General features: G+C 42.3%; 1 protein-coding gene across 3 annotated transcripts; it reads right to left on the reverse strand.

The window, feature by feature from the left end:
• Window positions 1–1,827: 1,827 nt before the first annotated feature.
• rab11fip1a (RAB11 family interacting protein 1 (class I) a) lies at window positions 1,828–17,781 on the reverse strand. Of its 3 annotated transcripts, XM_014160107.3 has the most exons (5): window positions 16,816–17,781; window positions 11,954–12,393; window positions 10,904–11,837; window positions 3,792–3,897; window positions 1,828–3,674 (listed from the first exon to the last, which is right to left on the reverse strand). In XM_014160107.3, the coding sequence occupies exons 1-5, from the start codon at window positions 17,169–17,171 to the stop codon at window positions 3,468–3,470; spliced, it is 2,043 nt and encodes a 680-aa protein (XP_014015582.1). In that variant the 5' UTR covers window positions 17,172–17,781; the 3' UTR covers window positions 1,828–3,467. The 3 variants fall into 3 exon arrangements, with proteins under 3 accessions (XP_014015582.1, XP_014015581.3, XP_014015580.3); XM_014160106.3 differs by lacking the exons at window positions 10,904–11,837; window positions 11,954–12,393; window positions 16,816–17,781 and adding exons at window positions 4,520–6,463; window positions 9,710–10,892; XM_014160105.3 differs by lacking the exons at window positions 10,904–11,837; window positions 11,954–12,393; window positions 16,816–17,781 and adding an exon at window positions 4,520–10,892.
• Between the last annotated feature and the right edge of the window lie 136 nt (window positions 17,782–17,917).

Raw genomic sequence — 17,917 nt, forward strand, 5'->3', positions numbered from 1 at the left:
AAACAGTTCTTATGCTGATGTTGCTTCCAGAGGCAGTTTGGAACTCTGTAGTAAGTGTCGCAACCGAGGACAGGCGATTTTTACACATTACGTGCTTCAGCAGTCCCGTTCTGTGAGCTTGTGTGCCCTACCACTTCGTGCCTGAGCCGTTGTTGCTCCTAGACCTCATCAAATCCACTGATTTATAGAGGTGCCCACATTTATATATATACACATATTTATATATACATACTTATATATATACACATACACATTTATACACATATATATACACATACATACATATACACAAACACATTTAGTCATACACTAAGTTGACAGCTTGGAAAATTCCCAAAATAGATGTCATGGCTTGAGAAGCTCCTGATTAACTCAAATGATGTCAATTAGCCTATTGGAGGTTTACCTGTGGATGTATTTCAAGGCCTACCTTCAAACTTAGTGCCTCTTTGCTTGACATAATGGGAAAATCAAAAGAAAATCAACCAAGACCTCAGAAAAAAAATGTGTAGACCTCCACAAGTCTAGTTCATCCTTGGGAGCAATTTCGAAATGCCTTAAGGTACCACGTTCATCTGTACAAACAATAGTACGCAAGTATAAACACCATGGGACCACGCAGCCATCATACCGCTCAGGAAGAAGACGCGTTCTGTCTCCTAGAGATGAACGTACTTTGGTGCGAAAAGTGCAAATCAATCCTAGACCAACAGCAAAAGGACCTTGTGAAGATGCTGGAGGAAACGGGTACAAAGGTATCTATATCCACAGTAAAACGAGTCCCATATCGACATAACCTGAAAGGCCGTTCAGCAAGGAAGAAGCCACTGCTCAAAAACCGCCATAAAAAAGCCAGACTACGGTTTGCAACTGCACATGGTGACAAAGATCGTACTTTTTGGAGAAATATCCTCTGGCCTGATGAAACAAAAATAGAACTGTTTGGCCATAATGACCATCGTTATGTTTGGAGGAAAAAGGGGGAGGCTTGCAAGCCGAGGAACACCATCCCAACCGTGAAGCACGGGGTGGCATCATGTTGTGGGGGTGCTCTGCTGCAGGAGGGACTGGTGCACTTCACAAAATAGATGGCATCATGAGGAGGAAAATGATGTGGATATATTGAAGCAACATCAAGACAGTCAGGAAGTTAAAGCTTGGTCGCAAATGGGTCTTCCAAATGGACAATGACCCCAAGCATACTTCCAAAGTTGTGGCAAAATGGCTTAAGGACAACAAAGTCATGGTATTGGAGTGGCCATCACAAAGCCCTGACCTCAATCCTATAGAACATTTGTGGCAGAACTGAAAGTGTGCGCGAGCAAGGAGGCCTACAAACCTGACTCAGTTACACCAGCTCTGTCAGGAGGAATAGGCCAAAATTCACCCAAGTTATAGTGGGAAGCTTGTGGAAGGCTACTGGAAACATTTGATCCAAGTTAAACAATTTAAAAGCAATGCTACCAAATACTAATTGAGTGCATGTAAACTTCTGACCCACTGGGAATGTGATGAAAGAAATAAAAACTGAAATAAATATACTATTATTCTGACATTTCACATTCTTAAAATAAAGTGGTGATCTAACTGACCTAAGACGGGGCATTTTTTACTAGAATTAAATGTCAGGAATTGTGAGAAAGAAAAAAAAAGACTTTAAAAGGTATTTGGCTACGGTAAATGTAAACTTCCTCCTTCAACTGTAGTTAATCTATTGAACTAATGTAGGATAGTGGTTTCAATTAATGTAACAATTTCTAGGTGTATCATAGGCCTATAGCTAGTAGTATAAGTCTTCAAGCTGCCTCTAATAGCATACACAAAACATTTCATGATTTACTGTACTTTATTTCAATTGAAAATATCACATAGTGTTCACATACACTGAATTTAACACCAGCAAACATAAAAAGGTGCAACCATCTTAAGGAATCCAGATTTTACAGTAATCACAAAGTCTTATGAGTAAAATCCCTGAAGGCACAATCAGAAATGTTTATGATTTATATTGTTTCTTATTGCTATGACATTTCACAAAGGCATAGTTGCCGATGAAACATTGAGTAGATTACATTCAGAGACGTAGAGATTTACACAACTTGTAAGGCTATTGTCAAAGCCTACTGCTTAATAAAAAGGCATTAAATCTAACAAGGACAAGGTTCATTTTGAAACGACTACATTCATAATGCCTAAATATATTGGAAGATCTTTCTGAAAGTGTATCGATTTGAACTTAGTAATTACTCTTGCATAAAATATTTGACATGTTGTGCACTTACATTATTTTGCATAAATAGAAAGAGTAGATAATATAGACATAAAAGAAAGAAAACAGTGAACAGCAGGTCTCTCTCCATCTATAGTTAGCATGACCAAATCCACACTACTACCTCAAACAGGGAATAAATTGCTGGTTCTCTAGTTTTGTAAATTATGGTTTCCCCATTTAGACACATTTTAAACATTTAAAAAAGGAGATGGCAGCATAAACAACTAAAATAAAGAAAAAGGTAACTAAGAAACTAAAATAAGCAATGTTGACAGATATGCATTTCCAATCAAACCCTGTGTGAACTAGCCTAAATCACAGGTTCAATAATGCTTCAACAAACTAGGCTAACTAAGGTAAGACCATTGTGTATCTGAAATGTCACTATGAGGCAACAGTTACTTTGAGAGGTTAACGTACTTGTACCATACCCCGCAATAATCCAATTTGGTATTAGATTAACACTTGTGTTTGATTGAATACACCAAGAAGGGGTAGCACCAAGGCACGTCATGATCATTTAAAGAAAAGGATCAAACATAACTCTAGAAAAACAAGGAAAGTTCAAGGTTTAAGAATGCAACAAAACAAACACTAACCAGCATATTATTATGTGTGTTAAGGCTTTGGGAAGAGCAGATACCAAAGCATAAGTAGCTAGATGGCCTAATTAAAATCCACTAAATTGTAGGCAACATGGAACCACTGTGCAAAGGCCTAGCCAGAGATATTTCAGTGACATGGACATCAACATACCTAGAGCTTACAGTTCCATTTTGCCTAATAAGGGCCAACTGGTTTATATAGCATATAAAGTACCAACGCAATGACAAATGTGCGCATATGGTAAATGAGTATAAAAATAAATTCCAGTACCATAGTGTTACAACAAGCCATTCATTTTCAAAACCTTTTTAAAATAATTTGATGCGATGTAGCGTCGACTGATAGTTTTAGAAAAAAAAAAAAAATTCAAAAACTATTCAGCATTCTGAAAAGAAACCTCGAGATTGTCTTAGTCCAACTCCTCATGGAGACAAAAAAGTGCATATGCTCAAAGGAAATAAGAGATTGCTCGATCCAATACACAGTAACAGCAATAGAAAACCACACGCACACAAACTACAGGGGACGTTGGAGTGGAAGCCTAAATATCTCCCTCAATCTTACAGTTCTCTGGTCCACTCCTCATACCTTACAGGGCCTGCTTGACAGAGTTAAGGCCCAGCAGGATGCTGGGATTCTCCTCGATTACACGCACCAGCAGGTTGTCTATGTACTCCTCCAGCTCAACGATCTTTGAGTCTTTCTTGGAGAGCTCCGTCTGCTGCTTCACCACTAGGGTAATCAACTCCTCCTGGGTCAGCTGGGTGTAGGGCCCACTCTCCACCATGCCTGGCGCCTGAGGATGGTACAAAACAGTGTCACGTCAGACATTAGCAGTCATCACTTTTTGGTTTTAATAGCTAAATAAAAAGGTATTGGTTTTATTAGTATTAAACATATCAACATGCAGTACCTTCATCTTCCCCAGGGTGCGGTCATAAGTCAACATCTCTCCAACTACCGGGGTGCTAATGGGAGCTTGGCTCTCTATGGAGCTCATGGGCTTCACTGGGTGAGGCCTGGAAAGAGAAAATTACTACAACAACAAAACAAAAAAACACTAAAACGGAGGAGCATAACAATGTCACAGAACTCAAACGATTAGTTGAATTAACAGAGGTCCATTTCAGTTAGGCTGTAGGTACAGAAAACAACCAAAAATCCTCCACCTGTTAGATAAGCACAGCAATTATGAAATCAGAAAGGCTGCACAGAGAATACAATACTTTTCCCAAGTTGAACAAAACAGAGAAACTCCGCAGCATATCCCCGTTTCATACCAAAACCACTAACAAAACAACCCCTTTGATCAGAGTTACCCAGCCATTTCCAAATATTCCTTGAGCAATTTGAATAAAACTGAAACGCCAAATACCAACAAAAAAAGGTGAGACTAAGCGTAAACCTAGAGTTCTTCATTTAAAACAAAAGCTGAGGGATGAGCCTGGAGAAATGTAATGACTCAAATTCATAGACAGTAATGGATGCAAGGACTGACCATCCATATAATCAAAATTATAGTTGAGGCCATAGTGTTTGTTTGCCTGTTTGATATGGGCCAATTGACTGGTGAAAAAAAATTCTCATGTTTATACATGCAATTATTGAAGGCTGGTTATATCTAGAGGGGTTTATGCTCACCTGCATGGAGTTGAGGCTGGCCCACCACCATTGCTACTCAGCACAGTGAGTGGCTGCACCTCAGAGGGTGAGACCCAGGCCCGTAGTAGGGTCTTTTCCCCGGTCTGTGAGGTGGGCTCTCCCACTACGGACTGGGGGGGCTCAGGAGAAGTCAGGACAGAAGGTACAGGGGAGGAGGAAGTAAAAGGGTCTGCTGCCCACTTGTCTTGAGTTTCCACCCCTTCTCTGCCATAGAGTTTACTTTGTCTAGTATTTTGAGGTGCCAGTTTTACACATCCTGTTGTAGCGGCTGAGCTGATCAGCTTGTCTTCTCTGGGTGAAGGATCTTGTTTATCTAGCTCAATTTTTCCAATCGCTGCTTTATTACTTGAATTAGCTGAAGGCTGGGGTGCTCCTTGTTTCTTTTTAATTTGGGAAAATCCCCTTTGAAAAGCAGGACTGTGTTCTGTTTTTTCCTGCTCTCGAGGTTCATCTGAGTCACCATCATTAAAACTGGCAAAGGGATCTGTTGGATTGTTTGGTGCGAAAAGTTTATCCAAGTCATCAGTTGTCATTGCCTGTTCTTTAAGCTTGCGGTTTTTCTGTGGTTCTCCAGTGAACAAGTAATTGCCAGTGTGGCTTGGCTCTGGTTGGGCCCATGGGTCTTTAGGCAGGATATCAGCAATGGGGAAGGGGTCAAGTTCAGCAAACTTCGCTTTCATGTGTTCCAACTGTGTTTTTTTATCAATGTCGCTTTCTGCAGAGTCAAACAAGAGTTGCTTTTCATTGTAAGCAGTCACCTCAGTGTTCTTTGCAGTCACTGGACTACTCCGTCTCATGATATCGAGGGTTGAGGCTCTCCTCTCCAATCTGTTCTCCTGCTCTACAGTGGTAGACCCTGCTGATGTCTGCTCATGATCGGCAGGTCTCAATGGCTCTTTGCGGACTAACCTTTGTCTGGGTTTGGCTGCGGGGATCTCTTTGGGAGTGTTTGGCAGTCCTTTAGGTTCATCTGTAGAACTTGACACCGAAACCACTTGTGATGTAGGTCTAGGTTTTTCTGTTGAGAAAACAGGTTTGCCATCACTGGCTGTAGCAACAGATGTGTTTATCACCTTCTTTGCATCCTCCCGAGGTGTCACGGAGGGTAAGTCTCTGCTCTGAACCATGGGTCTTGTAGAGACCAAGACTTTGGAGACAAAGGCATTGGGCCTCTCAGATGGATTAGCCTGTATAGTGCTCTGGTCTTGGTTTGTGTTAGAGTCTACCACTAGTCTAAGGGGGACTGCAGCTACTGGTTTGGAAGGGGGAGTGAGTGCTGGCAAACTGCTGGGCCCTACGCTCCTCAAAGAGGTAGATTGAACTTGTGTCTGTTGCTGGTGTAAGTGCTCTGCTGCCCGCTCCTGCAAGTAGGAATATTTATCATTACGTGGAGGTCCTGGAGAGTCGAGGTCTGGGCCATCCACACTCATCTCTTTACCAATGAGCCGAGGCACATATTCTTGCTGTCTCTGATTCACCTCTGCAATTATATGGTCCCATCGAGTCTGCCCTTGTACTCCATGTCTCTTCTGTGGGAACAGGCTATCGTAGTCAGGAAGAGGTAGAGAAGGTATTTTGCTCTCAACCGCCTTAATTGGCACAGGATCGCCAATTCTGAAGCCTGCATTGGGGTTTCCATCGCTTTGCGGTACGATTGGGCTGGGCGACAGAGGATTTCGCCGCTTCTTATCAGATCCATTGGGGGAAGATCCTATGGCAGCCAGGTTCTCAGTGCTGCTGTAGGGATACTTGGAGGTGCTCCTCCGCACCTTAGCGGGAGCAAGGGAGGAGTGGAGGTTGGAGAACATATCAGGAGACTCAGAGGGGACGCTAGAGAGAAAGGATTCAGCGCAGGGAGGGAGTTTGCTGCCTATGGGAGTCTGTCGGGGGTTTCAGGCTGCTTCAGAGACTCCACTAATCTGCCTAGGAGTGAAAACCTGGAGGTCAGTGGCGGACAGTCACACCTGAGCTGAGCTTGCCCATGACAGCTGAAATAACCAACAACTCAGGAGTTTGCCTCATCTTACAGTGGTGCTTCATTCCATCAAGATCTTATCTTCACATGTGATGATGCACCCAATGCTTACAAGAAAATGTCAGAAACTAGTTCTCTTTCAAGTCTGCTCAACAACAACAGTCTCTGCTCTTTTCTATTCTTTGTTCATCATTTGGACCCCTAATGATAAACCTTATGAACCCAGAGAATTTTCTGTCTGATATTTCTGTCTGATATTTAATGTCTTCACTATAATTCTAGTAAAAATAAAAATACTTGAATGAGTAGGTGTCCAAAACTTTTGACCGGTAATGTATATGCCGTCTGGTTTGTGCTGGGCGGTATTCTGTATTTTACGATATGTGGTATTGATGCACCGACCGGTTTGGGTTTTTACTTTACCTTCTTTAACAGTTTTTGAATGTTTGGTTTGTTAAAATGTAACGTCCATTTTTATACTTTACTTCGCTACTTGAGTCGTCGCTGGGCTCCCGAGTGGCGCAGCGGTCTAAGACACTGCATCTCAGTGATTGAAGCGTCACTAGACACCCTGGTTTGAATCCAGGCTGTATCACAACCGGCCGTGATTGGGAGTCACACAGGGCGGCGCACAATTGGCCCAGCGTCATCCGGGTTCGGCCGGTGTAGGCCGTCATTGTAAATACACACACAAGTTTGGGGTCACTTAGAAATGTCCTTGGTATTTAATTAAAATGTACATTTTTTGTCCATTAAAATAACAAAATTGATCAGAAATACAGTGTAGACATTGTTAATGTTGTAAATGACTATTGTAGCTGGAAACGACAGATTTTTTATGGAATATCTACATAGGTGTATTGAGCCCCATTATCAGCAATCATCACTCCTGTGTTCCAAAGGCACATTGTGTTAGCTAATCCAATTTTATCATTTAAAAAAAAGGCTAATTGATCATTCGAAAACACTTTTGCAATTATGTTAACACAGCTGAAAACTGTTGTTCTGATTAAAAAAAGAAAAAGGGAACTGGCCTTCTTCAGACTAGTTGAGTATCTGGAGCATCAGCCTTTGTGGGTTCGATTACAGGCTCAAAATGGACAGAAACAAATAAATGTATTTTGAAACTTGTCAGTCTATTCTTGTTCTGAGAAATGAAGGCTAATCCATGTGAGAAATTGCCAAGAAACTGAAGATCTGGTACAACACTGTGTACTACTCCCTTCACAGAACAGCGCAAACTGGCTCTAACCAGAATAGAAAGAGTAGGAGGCCCCAGTGCACAACTGAGCAAGAGGACAAGTACATTAGTGTCTAGTTTGAGACACTGACACCTCTCAAGTCCTCAACTGGCAGCTTCATTAAATAGTACCCGCAAAACACCAGTCTCAACGTCAACAGTGAAGAGGTGACTCCGGGATGCTGGCCTTCTAGGCAGAGTTGCAAAGCAAAAGCCATATCTCAGACTGGCCAATAAAAACAACATATTAAGATGGGCAAAAGAACCGACACTGGAACTGCCTAGAAGGCCAGCATCCCAGAGTACAGATTCTAAACTAGTCTAAAGACTAGTTTTATTGCTTCTTTAATCAGAACAATAGTTTTCAGCTGTGCTAACATAATTGCAAAAGGGTTTTCTAATGATCAATTAGCCTTTTAAAATGATAAACTTGGATTAGCTAACACAACGTGCCATTGGAACACAGGAGTGATGGTTGCCGATCATGGGCCTCCAGATATTCCATTAAAAAATAAAGCCGTTTCCAGCTACAATAGTCATTTACAACATGAACAATGTCTACACTGTATTTGTGATCAATTTGATGTTATTTTAATGGACAAAAAAAATAATTGCTTTTCTTTCAAAAACAAGGACATAGCTAAGTCCAAACTTTTGAACTGTATTATATTTATTCATCTCTGCTTTCTCCATGCAGCTTTACACAGACCTACCCTGCCCCCTGTCACTCAAGGAGAGCATTTGTTGTTCCTCGATCATGAGACACTTGCGTTCAGTCTCTGTATGGTCAACGCAGCACATACAATGTTGATGACAATGCGGTTTTCATTTTGCTTCTTAATATTAAGCGTTCTGTAATTACACTAAGTTTGCTTCTTACATCTGCAAACAGCTAGTTTGTCTATTCTTAGTAAGTTGAGCCTAAATCTTGTTAGCCATTAATGCTAATTGCTAGCTAATAAATGTACTGAGCAAGCAAACTTAACTAGCTATACAGCCTGATTATACCAGCTAAGGTGTTTGCACATTGCATGTTTTTTGTGCAACAGTATCTTCAAAGAGGAATATACAAAACAAAAATGTTAGCTACATGAAGTAGCTAAGAGAAAACATTCAATGTGGCCAAAGATTATAGGGTCCCCTAGGAAATACTTGTCAAAACTTTGTTTCCTACCCCATCACAAAAACTCAGAGATTTTAATTTGTCGTCATGTCAAACACTATTTAAAGTGCCCACTATTATACGCAAACTATTTCCATGAGTCCAACAGTTCACCCAAGTGTTTTGCTCTAAAAATCTCAGTCAAATCAAATTTGGTTTAAAATATGGCCAAGATTGTTTGCCCATTTCGTGCAGCCCTACGTGTCAGAATGGAAATGATCAAATTTATTTTGGTTAAAGTTGAATTGAACAGTATAAAACAATCACAATGGAGAAAGACCCATTGAAATCACTTAGAATGTACATGTTGCCACCCTAGGGTCACATTACTCAAAATAAAATGTACAACTTTCATTATTCAAAAACATAAAATACCGGCATTTAATTTTTTTTACAAAATGCAATACTGGGATATGATACTTGGGCCATACTGCCCAGCCCTACGTCCGGTCCCATCTGAAACATGCTCTACCCCAAACGCAAAAACAGCCAACATTTTTTTGTAAGCAGATCGTCACACCTGATAAGGTCTTGATGGAATTAAACAATTTGGAAATAACAACAATCGCCTTGCTCTTAACACTTATGGGTTTTTATAAAAACACATTAAATTTACTTTAAAATGAGCTATCATCATCATTCTTGCAAAAAGGCTCAAGCATAGGCTAATAAACAAATCTAGATTTAGAATGTCTGAAATTCAGTAGTAAAATAAGATCAGGCTATGGCAAAACTAAAAAAAAGTATTTCCTCCTTTACAAGGACTCAGACTATATTGAGTGGACAACTCACCATTAAAATAAATCCAGAAGTAGATGAGTGAGAAAAAAAAACAGCCTTGTTTGCACCAGCAGACAGTCCCAATGTACTTAGTCACCCAGTGTTAGCTCACGTCATCCCTCCCAACCTGTTCTGCACTATATCACCCAGTCTCAGACACACCTAGATTCCACACTGCAGACCAATCAGCACAGTGGCCAAACAGGTCCATCACGCGCCAGATGGAATTCACGATGGTGATCCACGCTCATGTTTGTCAAGGCTTTTAAGAGCCTTAAAGCTGGAATTCTTAATGGTGAAACTGCAACATCCATTTGCAATATTACAACAAATAAGTTACTGCAAACACCCCCCCCAGACATCATTGCATGCGCAATAGAACAGCAGAATATGTACAGTGTTTTTTTAACTACGCCTCACCGCTTCGTCAACAAAATAATAACTACGGCTGTGAGGCGGAGTGGCACCATTTCTCCTACTGCGGATTCCATCTTTAAAGACAATCAAGAGGAACAAAGATGAAACTCAGAATACTAGGCTAATTGCAGCCAGTATAGATTGGAGACATGATCTGGTGTACAGATCAGTTAAACCATACCACCATCTGATCACTAATCCCCAAACCACCATAAGCAACTGGGAATAACTCAACCACTTAAGTTCAGTTGGATAGCAAGCAAGGAAAACACTCATCACCGCAGCTATTCAATCTGGACAACATATAGCAATTTCAGTGAAAATATGGATTTTAGGAGAGTTCTAAGAATGCAGTCAGAGAAAGTGGTTTATTTAAAATAGGAGAGCTGAAAGGCTGCCAAGGCAGTCAATGTGATGTGTTGCATATGCTATTAAAGCAAAACATTTCTAAATAGTCAACTGGAAATAACATGAAAACCATCTAGCACTCCATTAGCAAAATACTGAGACCGAAAATGTTTATTGGTTAGTGTTACCTGATCAGCAATGAAGTACATTGTGTATATAGTAGCTCCACTTACCATTGTAGATGTAACTTTTGTCAGAACATCAGGTAGGCCTACATGATATTAGAAGGCTGACAAAACTTACAGCAGAGAGAAGGACAAATCCTAACTGCATTATTAAAACCATGCATTGATGGGAGAGTCGCACAAAGTTTGGTCTTAACTACGCAGATCTCAAGTTATAATAGAGCTGTCAGTGCATTAGAACAAGACTGACACCTACCTAGGCTTGACTGCAGACACCTTGGCATTGCGGTTGGAGTTGAGGAAGACCGGAGCGCTCGTGGTGTTGGGGCTGCAAACAGCCTTCTGGGAGTCCACCGGGCTCTCCTCAAACAGGGTTGGAGGGTCTGGACTGAGGGGGATCTCCTCAAATGGGTTGGCGGTGTGTGGAGGGCCCTCCAAATCTTTGGTGAAGCGTCTGGGAGCTGGGTTGGGCCTCTCCTCCTTGGTGCTAGTCTGCTGCTGCTCTTCCTTTTTCTCCTCCTTCTTCCTGATCATACCAAACAGAGAGGACAGCCTCTCAGCCACAGAGGCCTCCTCCTGTCGTTTCTGCTCCTCTGCTCTCTTGGTCTCCTCCTGCCGCCTCTGGTCCTCCCTCAGCGTTTGAAGCTCCTCCGCCTCCAGCTGTATCCTTTCTTCCGCTAGGTGCTTTAGCTCCTCTTCCCGCTGCTTATTCCTCCTCACCTCATCCTCCTGGAACCTTCTCCTCCTCTCCTGCTCCTCCTGTTGCTTGCGTTCCTCCTCCTCCTGCAGTACCTTGAGCTGCACTCTGTGTTTCTCCTCATTCCGTCTCTGCTCCTCGGCCGGTCTTTTCTCCTCCTCCTGAAGGCGCCGTTGCTCCAGCAGAGCCCCATCTGCAGACTCCATTCTGTAGGTGGGGACAGAGAGGCTCTTGAGGGACTCTACAGAGACGTCAGATGGTTGCCTGCGGCTGCGTACATCCTCCACTGAGCCCTGACCAGAGCTGTTGAGGCTAAGGGTGGACCCAGACTTGGGCTCTACCTCCTCTGCATACACATGGTTGCCGTTGATGCACGTGCCATTTGGGTCATCCTTCTGCTTGGATCTGCCCAGAAGAGAAAAAGGTCCTGTAGACACCTTGCTGTCATTGCTGCCTGTCCGCTTGTGGCCCAGGAACTTGAACTTCTTTTTAACTGTAGATAGAAAGCGACAGTGAATATTGCATATGCCAATCATCATCATTATTCAAATATAAAAAAAGGTCTGCAGACTGAAGTCAAAATGTTTAAGCTGAATGAAAGGAGCTCACCATCAGGAGAATCCACATTGAGTCCAGAAGAGCGACTGCCACTGAGGGATGCATTCTTCTCAGGAAGAGTACCCAGTGTGGACATGGACTGGGAGACGTTGCGCTGCAAGTTGGATTTAGGGGCAAAGAGGGACTTCAGCTTGGATTTCTTCTTGGCCTCAGGGAACTCTGAGTACACCGAGTGGGAGTCACCCTCTCCCTCACTGTCAGTCAGTACATGGCTGACAGAGGGAACTATTGCAGAGGCCGAGTCAGAAAAGCTGTCCTTTTTCTTCCCACGCATTATGTCCTTGAGCTTTCCGATGCGGGAGCGTGGTTTGTCTTGCATGGAAAGGTCAAACATGCTGGCTGTCAAGTTGTTTCTCATAAACTGAATGTCCAACATCACTTCACCTTTGACTTTGTCCTCCTTCCCATTCTTATCCAGCAGTTTGTACCAACTGAAAATGAGAGAAAGATATTACAACAATTGCAAAGAGTTACAGTTCATATAAGGGAATCAGTCAATTGAAATTAACGCATTAGGATCTAATCTATGGATTAGATCGATATGTTAGTCACAGATGCCTTTAAAAAAAAAAAAAAAATAGGAGCGTGGATCAGAAAACCAATTAGAATCTGGTGCGACATCGACTTCACAGAGAGTTGATCAGGCTGTTGATTATGGCCTGTTGTCCCACTCCTCTTCAATGGCTATGCGAAGTTACTGGATATTGGTGGGAACTGGAACATGCGGTCGTACACGTCGATCCAGAGTATCCCAAACATGCTCAATGGGTGACATGTCCGGTGAGTATTCAGGCAATGGAAGAACTGGGACATTTTCAGCTTCCAGGAATTGTGTACAGAGCCTTGCGACATTATCATGCTGAAACATGAGGTGATGAGGCGGATTAATTGCACGACAATGGGCCTCAGGATCTCGTCACGGTATATCTCTGCATTCAAATTGCCATCAATAAAATGTAACCACGTTCGTTGTCCATTGCTTATGCCTGCCCATACCGTAACCCCACAATGGGGCATTTTGTTGAAAACGTTGACATCAGCAAACCACTCGCCCACACAACGCCATACATGCATTCTGCCATCTTCCCGGTACAGTTGAAACTGGGATTTCTATGTGAAGAGCCTTTGCCCACTGAATTCGGTTACGACACCGAACTACAGTCAGGTCAAGACCCTGCTGAGGACGACGAGCACGCAGATGAGCTTCCCTGAGACAGTTTCTGACCGTTTGGGCAGAAATTACTTGGTTATGCAAACCCACAGTTTCATCAGCTATCCGGGTGGCTGGTCTCAGACGTGGTCTGTGGTTGTGCGGCCGGTTGCACTGCCAAATTATAAAATGACTTGAGGCAGCTTATGGTAGAGAAATTAATATTACATTCTCTGGCAACAGCTCTGGTGGACATTCCTGCAGTCAGCATGCCAAATGCATGCTCAATCAAAACTTGAGTGGCCTTTTATTGTCCCCAGCACAAGGTGCACCTGTGTAATGATCATGCTGTTTAATCAGCTCCTTGATATGCCATACCCGTCAGGTAAACTGATTATCTTAGCAAAGGAAAAATGCTCACTAACAGGGATGTAAACAAATGTGCACACAAACCTTGAGAGAAATAAGCTTTTTGTGCATATGGAAAATTTGTGGGCTTTCAGCTCATTAAACCAACAAATGATGCATTTATATTTTGGTTCAGTGCCAGTTCAATTAAAAAACAAATCATATGGCCAAATGACGCAGAACCAATGTACTGAAGGTCAAATGTGACGAATGAGCTATGGAAACTTTTTCAACGTCACGATGCCAGAAAATGTACATTTACATTTTAGTAATTTAGCAGACGCTCTTACAGTAGTGAATGCATACATTTCATACATTTTTTCTCCGTACTGGTCCCCCATGGGAATCGAACCCACAACCCTGGCGTTGCAAACACCATGCCCTACCAACTGAGCCACACGGGAAATGGGGTCAAACATGACTTGATAAAACTATTACTGAACTTTTGCACTAGTTTTGACCTAGAATAGATCCAGCTCCTCCAGTGCTGACGTAAATGGGCTATAAACTCATTGCAGTTTAGGCCCACTCTGCACAAAAAGAAAAGTAAGTGTTCTGGAGAGCCCTTTCCATAACAGCCTCTGTGATTGCGGAGACGTCACACAATAAGAACACTGCTAGATTTCGTCAATAAGCAGACCGGTAGGCTAATCCCAAGTGCAGCGCAGACTGCACCCAGGTGAACTCTCACCTTCCCAAGACCAGAGCAACAACCCATCCAACCCATGCTGGAGCAGGTTAAGTGGAAGCCCCTTGCAGTGTGCCATTTTTGCATATTCAGTCACTCGCAGTAGGCCTATGCTCTTAATCTTTTTGCATCTTCACTTGAGTGATCGTCATGGAAGCTTAAAAAAAATGTAAAAAAAATAAATAAATAACATTTAGACAGGCCTACAAAAGGAAGCCAGTAGAGGGCAGAAATCCCTGGTTAAATTCAGTGTCTTCACTGAACCTCCATGTTTCAGGGTCAGCTGGGACAAGGAAAGCATTCAGGGGGGTCAGTTCTGATCAATAGGCTGGGGCTCTACTGAGCACTACAAACATTCTTCCCGGAGGACATCATACTTCCATAGGCAGTAAAGGGAAAACTGGTCACTTTTAACTCATTGTAGATAGTTAGCCGATGGTCTATACTTAGGATGCCTTCAGCTGAAATGCGCTGTACGCTGCTGGGCAGTGATCAGACATTTTATGTGGTTCATGTGAAGTTCAGTGCATCATTTCCCTGCCCTTACTGGTGTAATAAAACAAAAATCCAGACGGGAACCTGTGGGGAAACATGCATGGGAGTAAACCTAGTCTACATTCCATAAAGCCTAGCAGAACAGTAGGGAGTCTTCCTAGGAGGTGTAGGCTAATGAAAGATGTGCTATGCCTTCTCCAAGCATTCCTAATCTCCTTCTCAAACTGGGCCATGCCAAGAAAAACAGCAACTACTACCAGAGCACAGAACAATGGGATACAATTGAGAACATAAGACAATATTTCAATGTATTTTCTGTAGTACAGGTCTGACTCTGAACAATGGTTCAGTGAAGGGTTTATATGAGTTAAAAGGAACTGTGTGTTGACATGGCACATGTGATAGTGTTTACAGATAAATATGAAACCCTGGCCCTGATACAGGAGTGCTCTGCTGTTGGACGAGTTCTCTCAGAGAAAGTAGTAGAGGCCCCAATTTCCCTCTGAAGGATAATGATTAACATGTCACATCCAGCTAATGCCTAACATGACAGACTAAACGGTAAGAATTTGTTTGATAGAAGAACCATGAAGATGAAACGGGTCTATAGGCAAGTCCATTTCTAATGACAAAACAGAAATACCAAAAGAGCATACTTAACATAGGCCTATATTGTTGTCAGTAGTGCCTCAATTTTTCAATATCCAAGTTGTGGAACTTACCCTTTCACCTAATAGGCCTAAGTGTGAACAGTGATGACGCATGTTCAGAGACATACCTGGAATATGGTCAGTAACATGGTGCGTTATTTGGCATCATATCATTTCCCTTTGTTTCATGCTGAGAACATATTCTGCTACAGTGGGAGAGGACAATGTCAAACCCCAACACATCAACTGAAGTAGGACAGTAATCTAACACTATACGGTGCAAGGGGGAACAAAGAGCAACCTCCAATACCCTTGTGTTTGAGAGAGAAGGAGCAAGATGAGTCATAAAAAGCTGTACAAACCCAACTGAGTAAACTCTAGATAAGGTTCCAGATATGAGTGTACAGTAAACAAGTGAATGAGCCTAATCACTGTACAAAGGCTGCCCTTGGGACAGCCTACACAGAGAGTATTGTACACAGGAGGATACAACCATGACAGTCACTCACTGCCCTCAATTGCAACAAATGGCCTACAAGTCAAAGATTAGTCTGCAGTCTTCAATATTGAAATCTAAATGTCCTTCAGTCTTCTGTCCATGTTTAAGTCAGCGAACAGTCTTAAAAAAACACTTTTACATAAGATGTGGGTGTGTACATTTTTCCTCAAATCATGGAAAGGCAGCAAGCCTAATGTTTTGTTATAATGCTTGCTACACCCATGATAGAGCCCATCCCACCATTGTTATGAATGACATCATGGTCCCAACCCATGTAATTTCACATGTCAGTATGAAGGTTTGATTAGCCCCCAGTTAAATAACCTTGAAGAAACATGGGGAAATGGCAGGAATGTATTCACTGGACAACATTCCTCATAATGAGATACAACCTGGCATGCAGCATGACCCCATCCAGCTGTGAAGGCCAGAGATAGGCTCAAACTAAATGAGCTGGAATTCTCCAACTACTGTTCAGATGGAGAATTTCAAACAACTAAAAGGGGAGACATGGTTAGGGTATCAGCTCAAGTATTCACAGCCTAAAGCTACAGTCTGACAAGAAGGCAGAGGAAGCTTGACCTCACCCAACATAATCAGATTGTTTTCCCAACCAGCTCCATGGTTTCGGTTCTCCCACTGAGCTACTGATAAGGGATCTGGAACAGCCTTCTCTGTCTGTGCTTTAGGTGTGTAAACATGACTGTTCAAATGTGCAGAAGTTGATGGATGTAGAGTACAATAGATATTTATCAGCCTCCTGATACGCAATTTCAGCTCTGCTATGTCAGTGAAATTCATCAAATCAATGGTGACACGTAACAGAGCAGACATTCCCATCACTAATACCATTCTGGCTACACAAAGAACCCCTCTCTCAGTGGAGAAATAGTTAAAATATATATACATAAATAAAAAAAATATACACAGATCCTTTATCTTTATTCAACATGAGCTACTTACTCAGTCTTTTTCCGGGCACTGTTATCGTGTAGATCCAGTAGGTTGATCACAGCTTGTCCCAGGAGCTTGTCCAGTCCCACCAGAGCTCTGTGCATTACTATGATATACAGTGTGCAGCGTTCAGCATTTCCATGGTGGAACAATGGCAGGTCAAACGTTGCCTCTTCCTTCCATACTGGTGCGACACATTTTTCGGCAACCGAGGTAGAAAACTTGTCTTTGGCCACCTGCATGATGGCATAGGCATCGTTGGTTCCATTCTTGCCTTTGATCCTCAAATTCCTTGCTTGGAACACCGTTACCTGTACGCTTGTGGGATACCACTGCTGGCTTTGCCTTTGGTCAGCCAAAGCCATTTCAAAGCTTTAGCTAGCTAGCTAAGCTTTGACAAAAAAAAAACTACTTTGGCAGGTTTTAGGATACCCTAAAGACTTTGTTTTCACTTCCAGAGACTGTCAGACCAAACGTTACTACCAATAGGTCGTTGTCCTCGGTAATGTATAGTGACGATTGTCGACTCTTCGGGCCGGGTATCTGATGATGATGTCGACACACTTGACACTCCCACTTCACTCTAAAAAAACAAAAACAACGGACGCAGTGGCTATGACAAGTGGAGTCTGAGTAATGTAACTAACCTTATATATCAGTCTCAATTAGCTAATGCAACCCAGGTGTTGGTCCTTACTACTAGCTAACTTAATGTCTAGGTAAAGATGAAATATCAAGAACTCGCTAACGTTAGCTGCAGTAGCTAGCTTACTAGCTACTTTAACTTGCCCAAATTCAGACGTTCGACAAGGACCATCGTATAACATTTTCTTCTATAAGCAAATTGTACACTGTGTTCTTAAACAAAGATGTCAAACACTAACACAACGACTGTCTGTAATAATTGCTTTTCATTGCCTCTCTTGACTTTTTTCTTTGCTGGATGATAAACTTCCTCATCAACCATTCTTCCTTCCCATACTCTCCTACATTCCTATCTGATTGGTTAACATTTGCGTCAATAAGTTGACGACCTACGGTGATTGGACAGTGGCACTGGTCTAGGATCAGGTTTGTACATTTGTAACCCCTGACCTTATTTTATTTTAGG

Source organism: Salmo salar, chromosome 20 (assembly GCF_965601325.2).
Source record: "Salmo salar chromosome 20, fSalSal1, whole genome shotgun sequence".
Classification (NCBI taxonomy): domain Eukaryota; kingdom Metazoa; phylum Chordata; class Actinopteri; order Salmoniformes; family Salmonidae; genus Salmo; species Salmo salar.

Excerpts from the sequence above, each read along its gene's own strand:
- rab11fip1a (XM_014160106.3), bottom strand. The coding sequence starts at position 6,348 with ATGTTCTCCAACCTCCACTCCTCCCTTGCTCCCGCTAAGGTGCGGAGG. Across the intron at positions 3,898-4,519 it reads CCAGCCTCAACTCCATGCAG|GCCTCACCCAGTGAAGCCCA; the intron begins GTGAGCATAAAC and ends TTCTCTTTCCAG. Across the intron at positions 3,675-3,791 it reads GCACCCTGGGGAAGATGAAG|GCGCCAGGCATGGTGGAGAG; the intron begins GTACTGCATGTT and ends TACCATCCTCAG.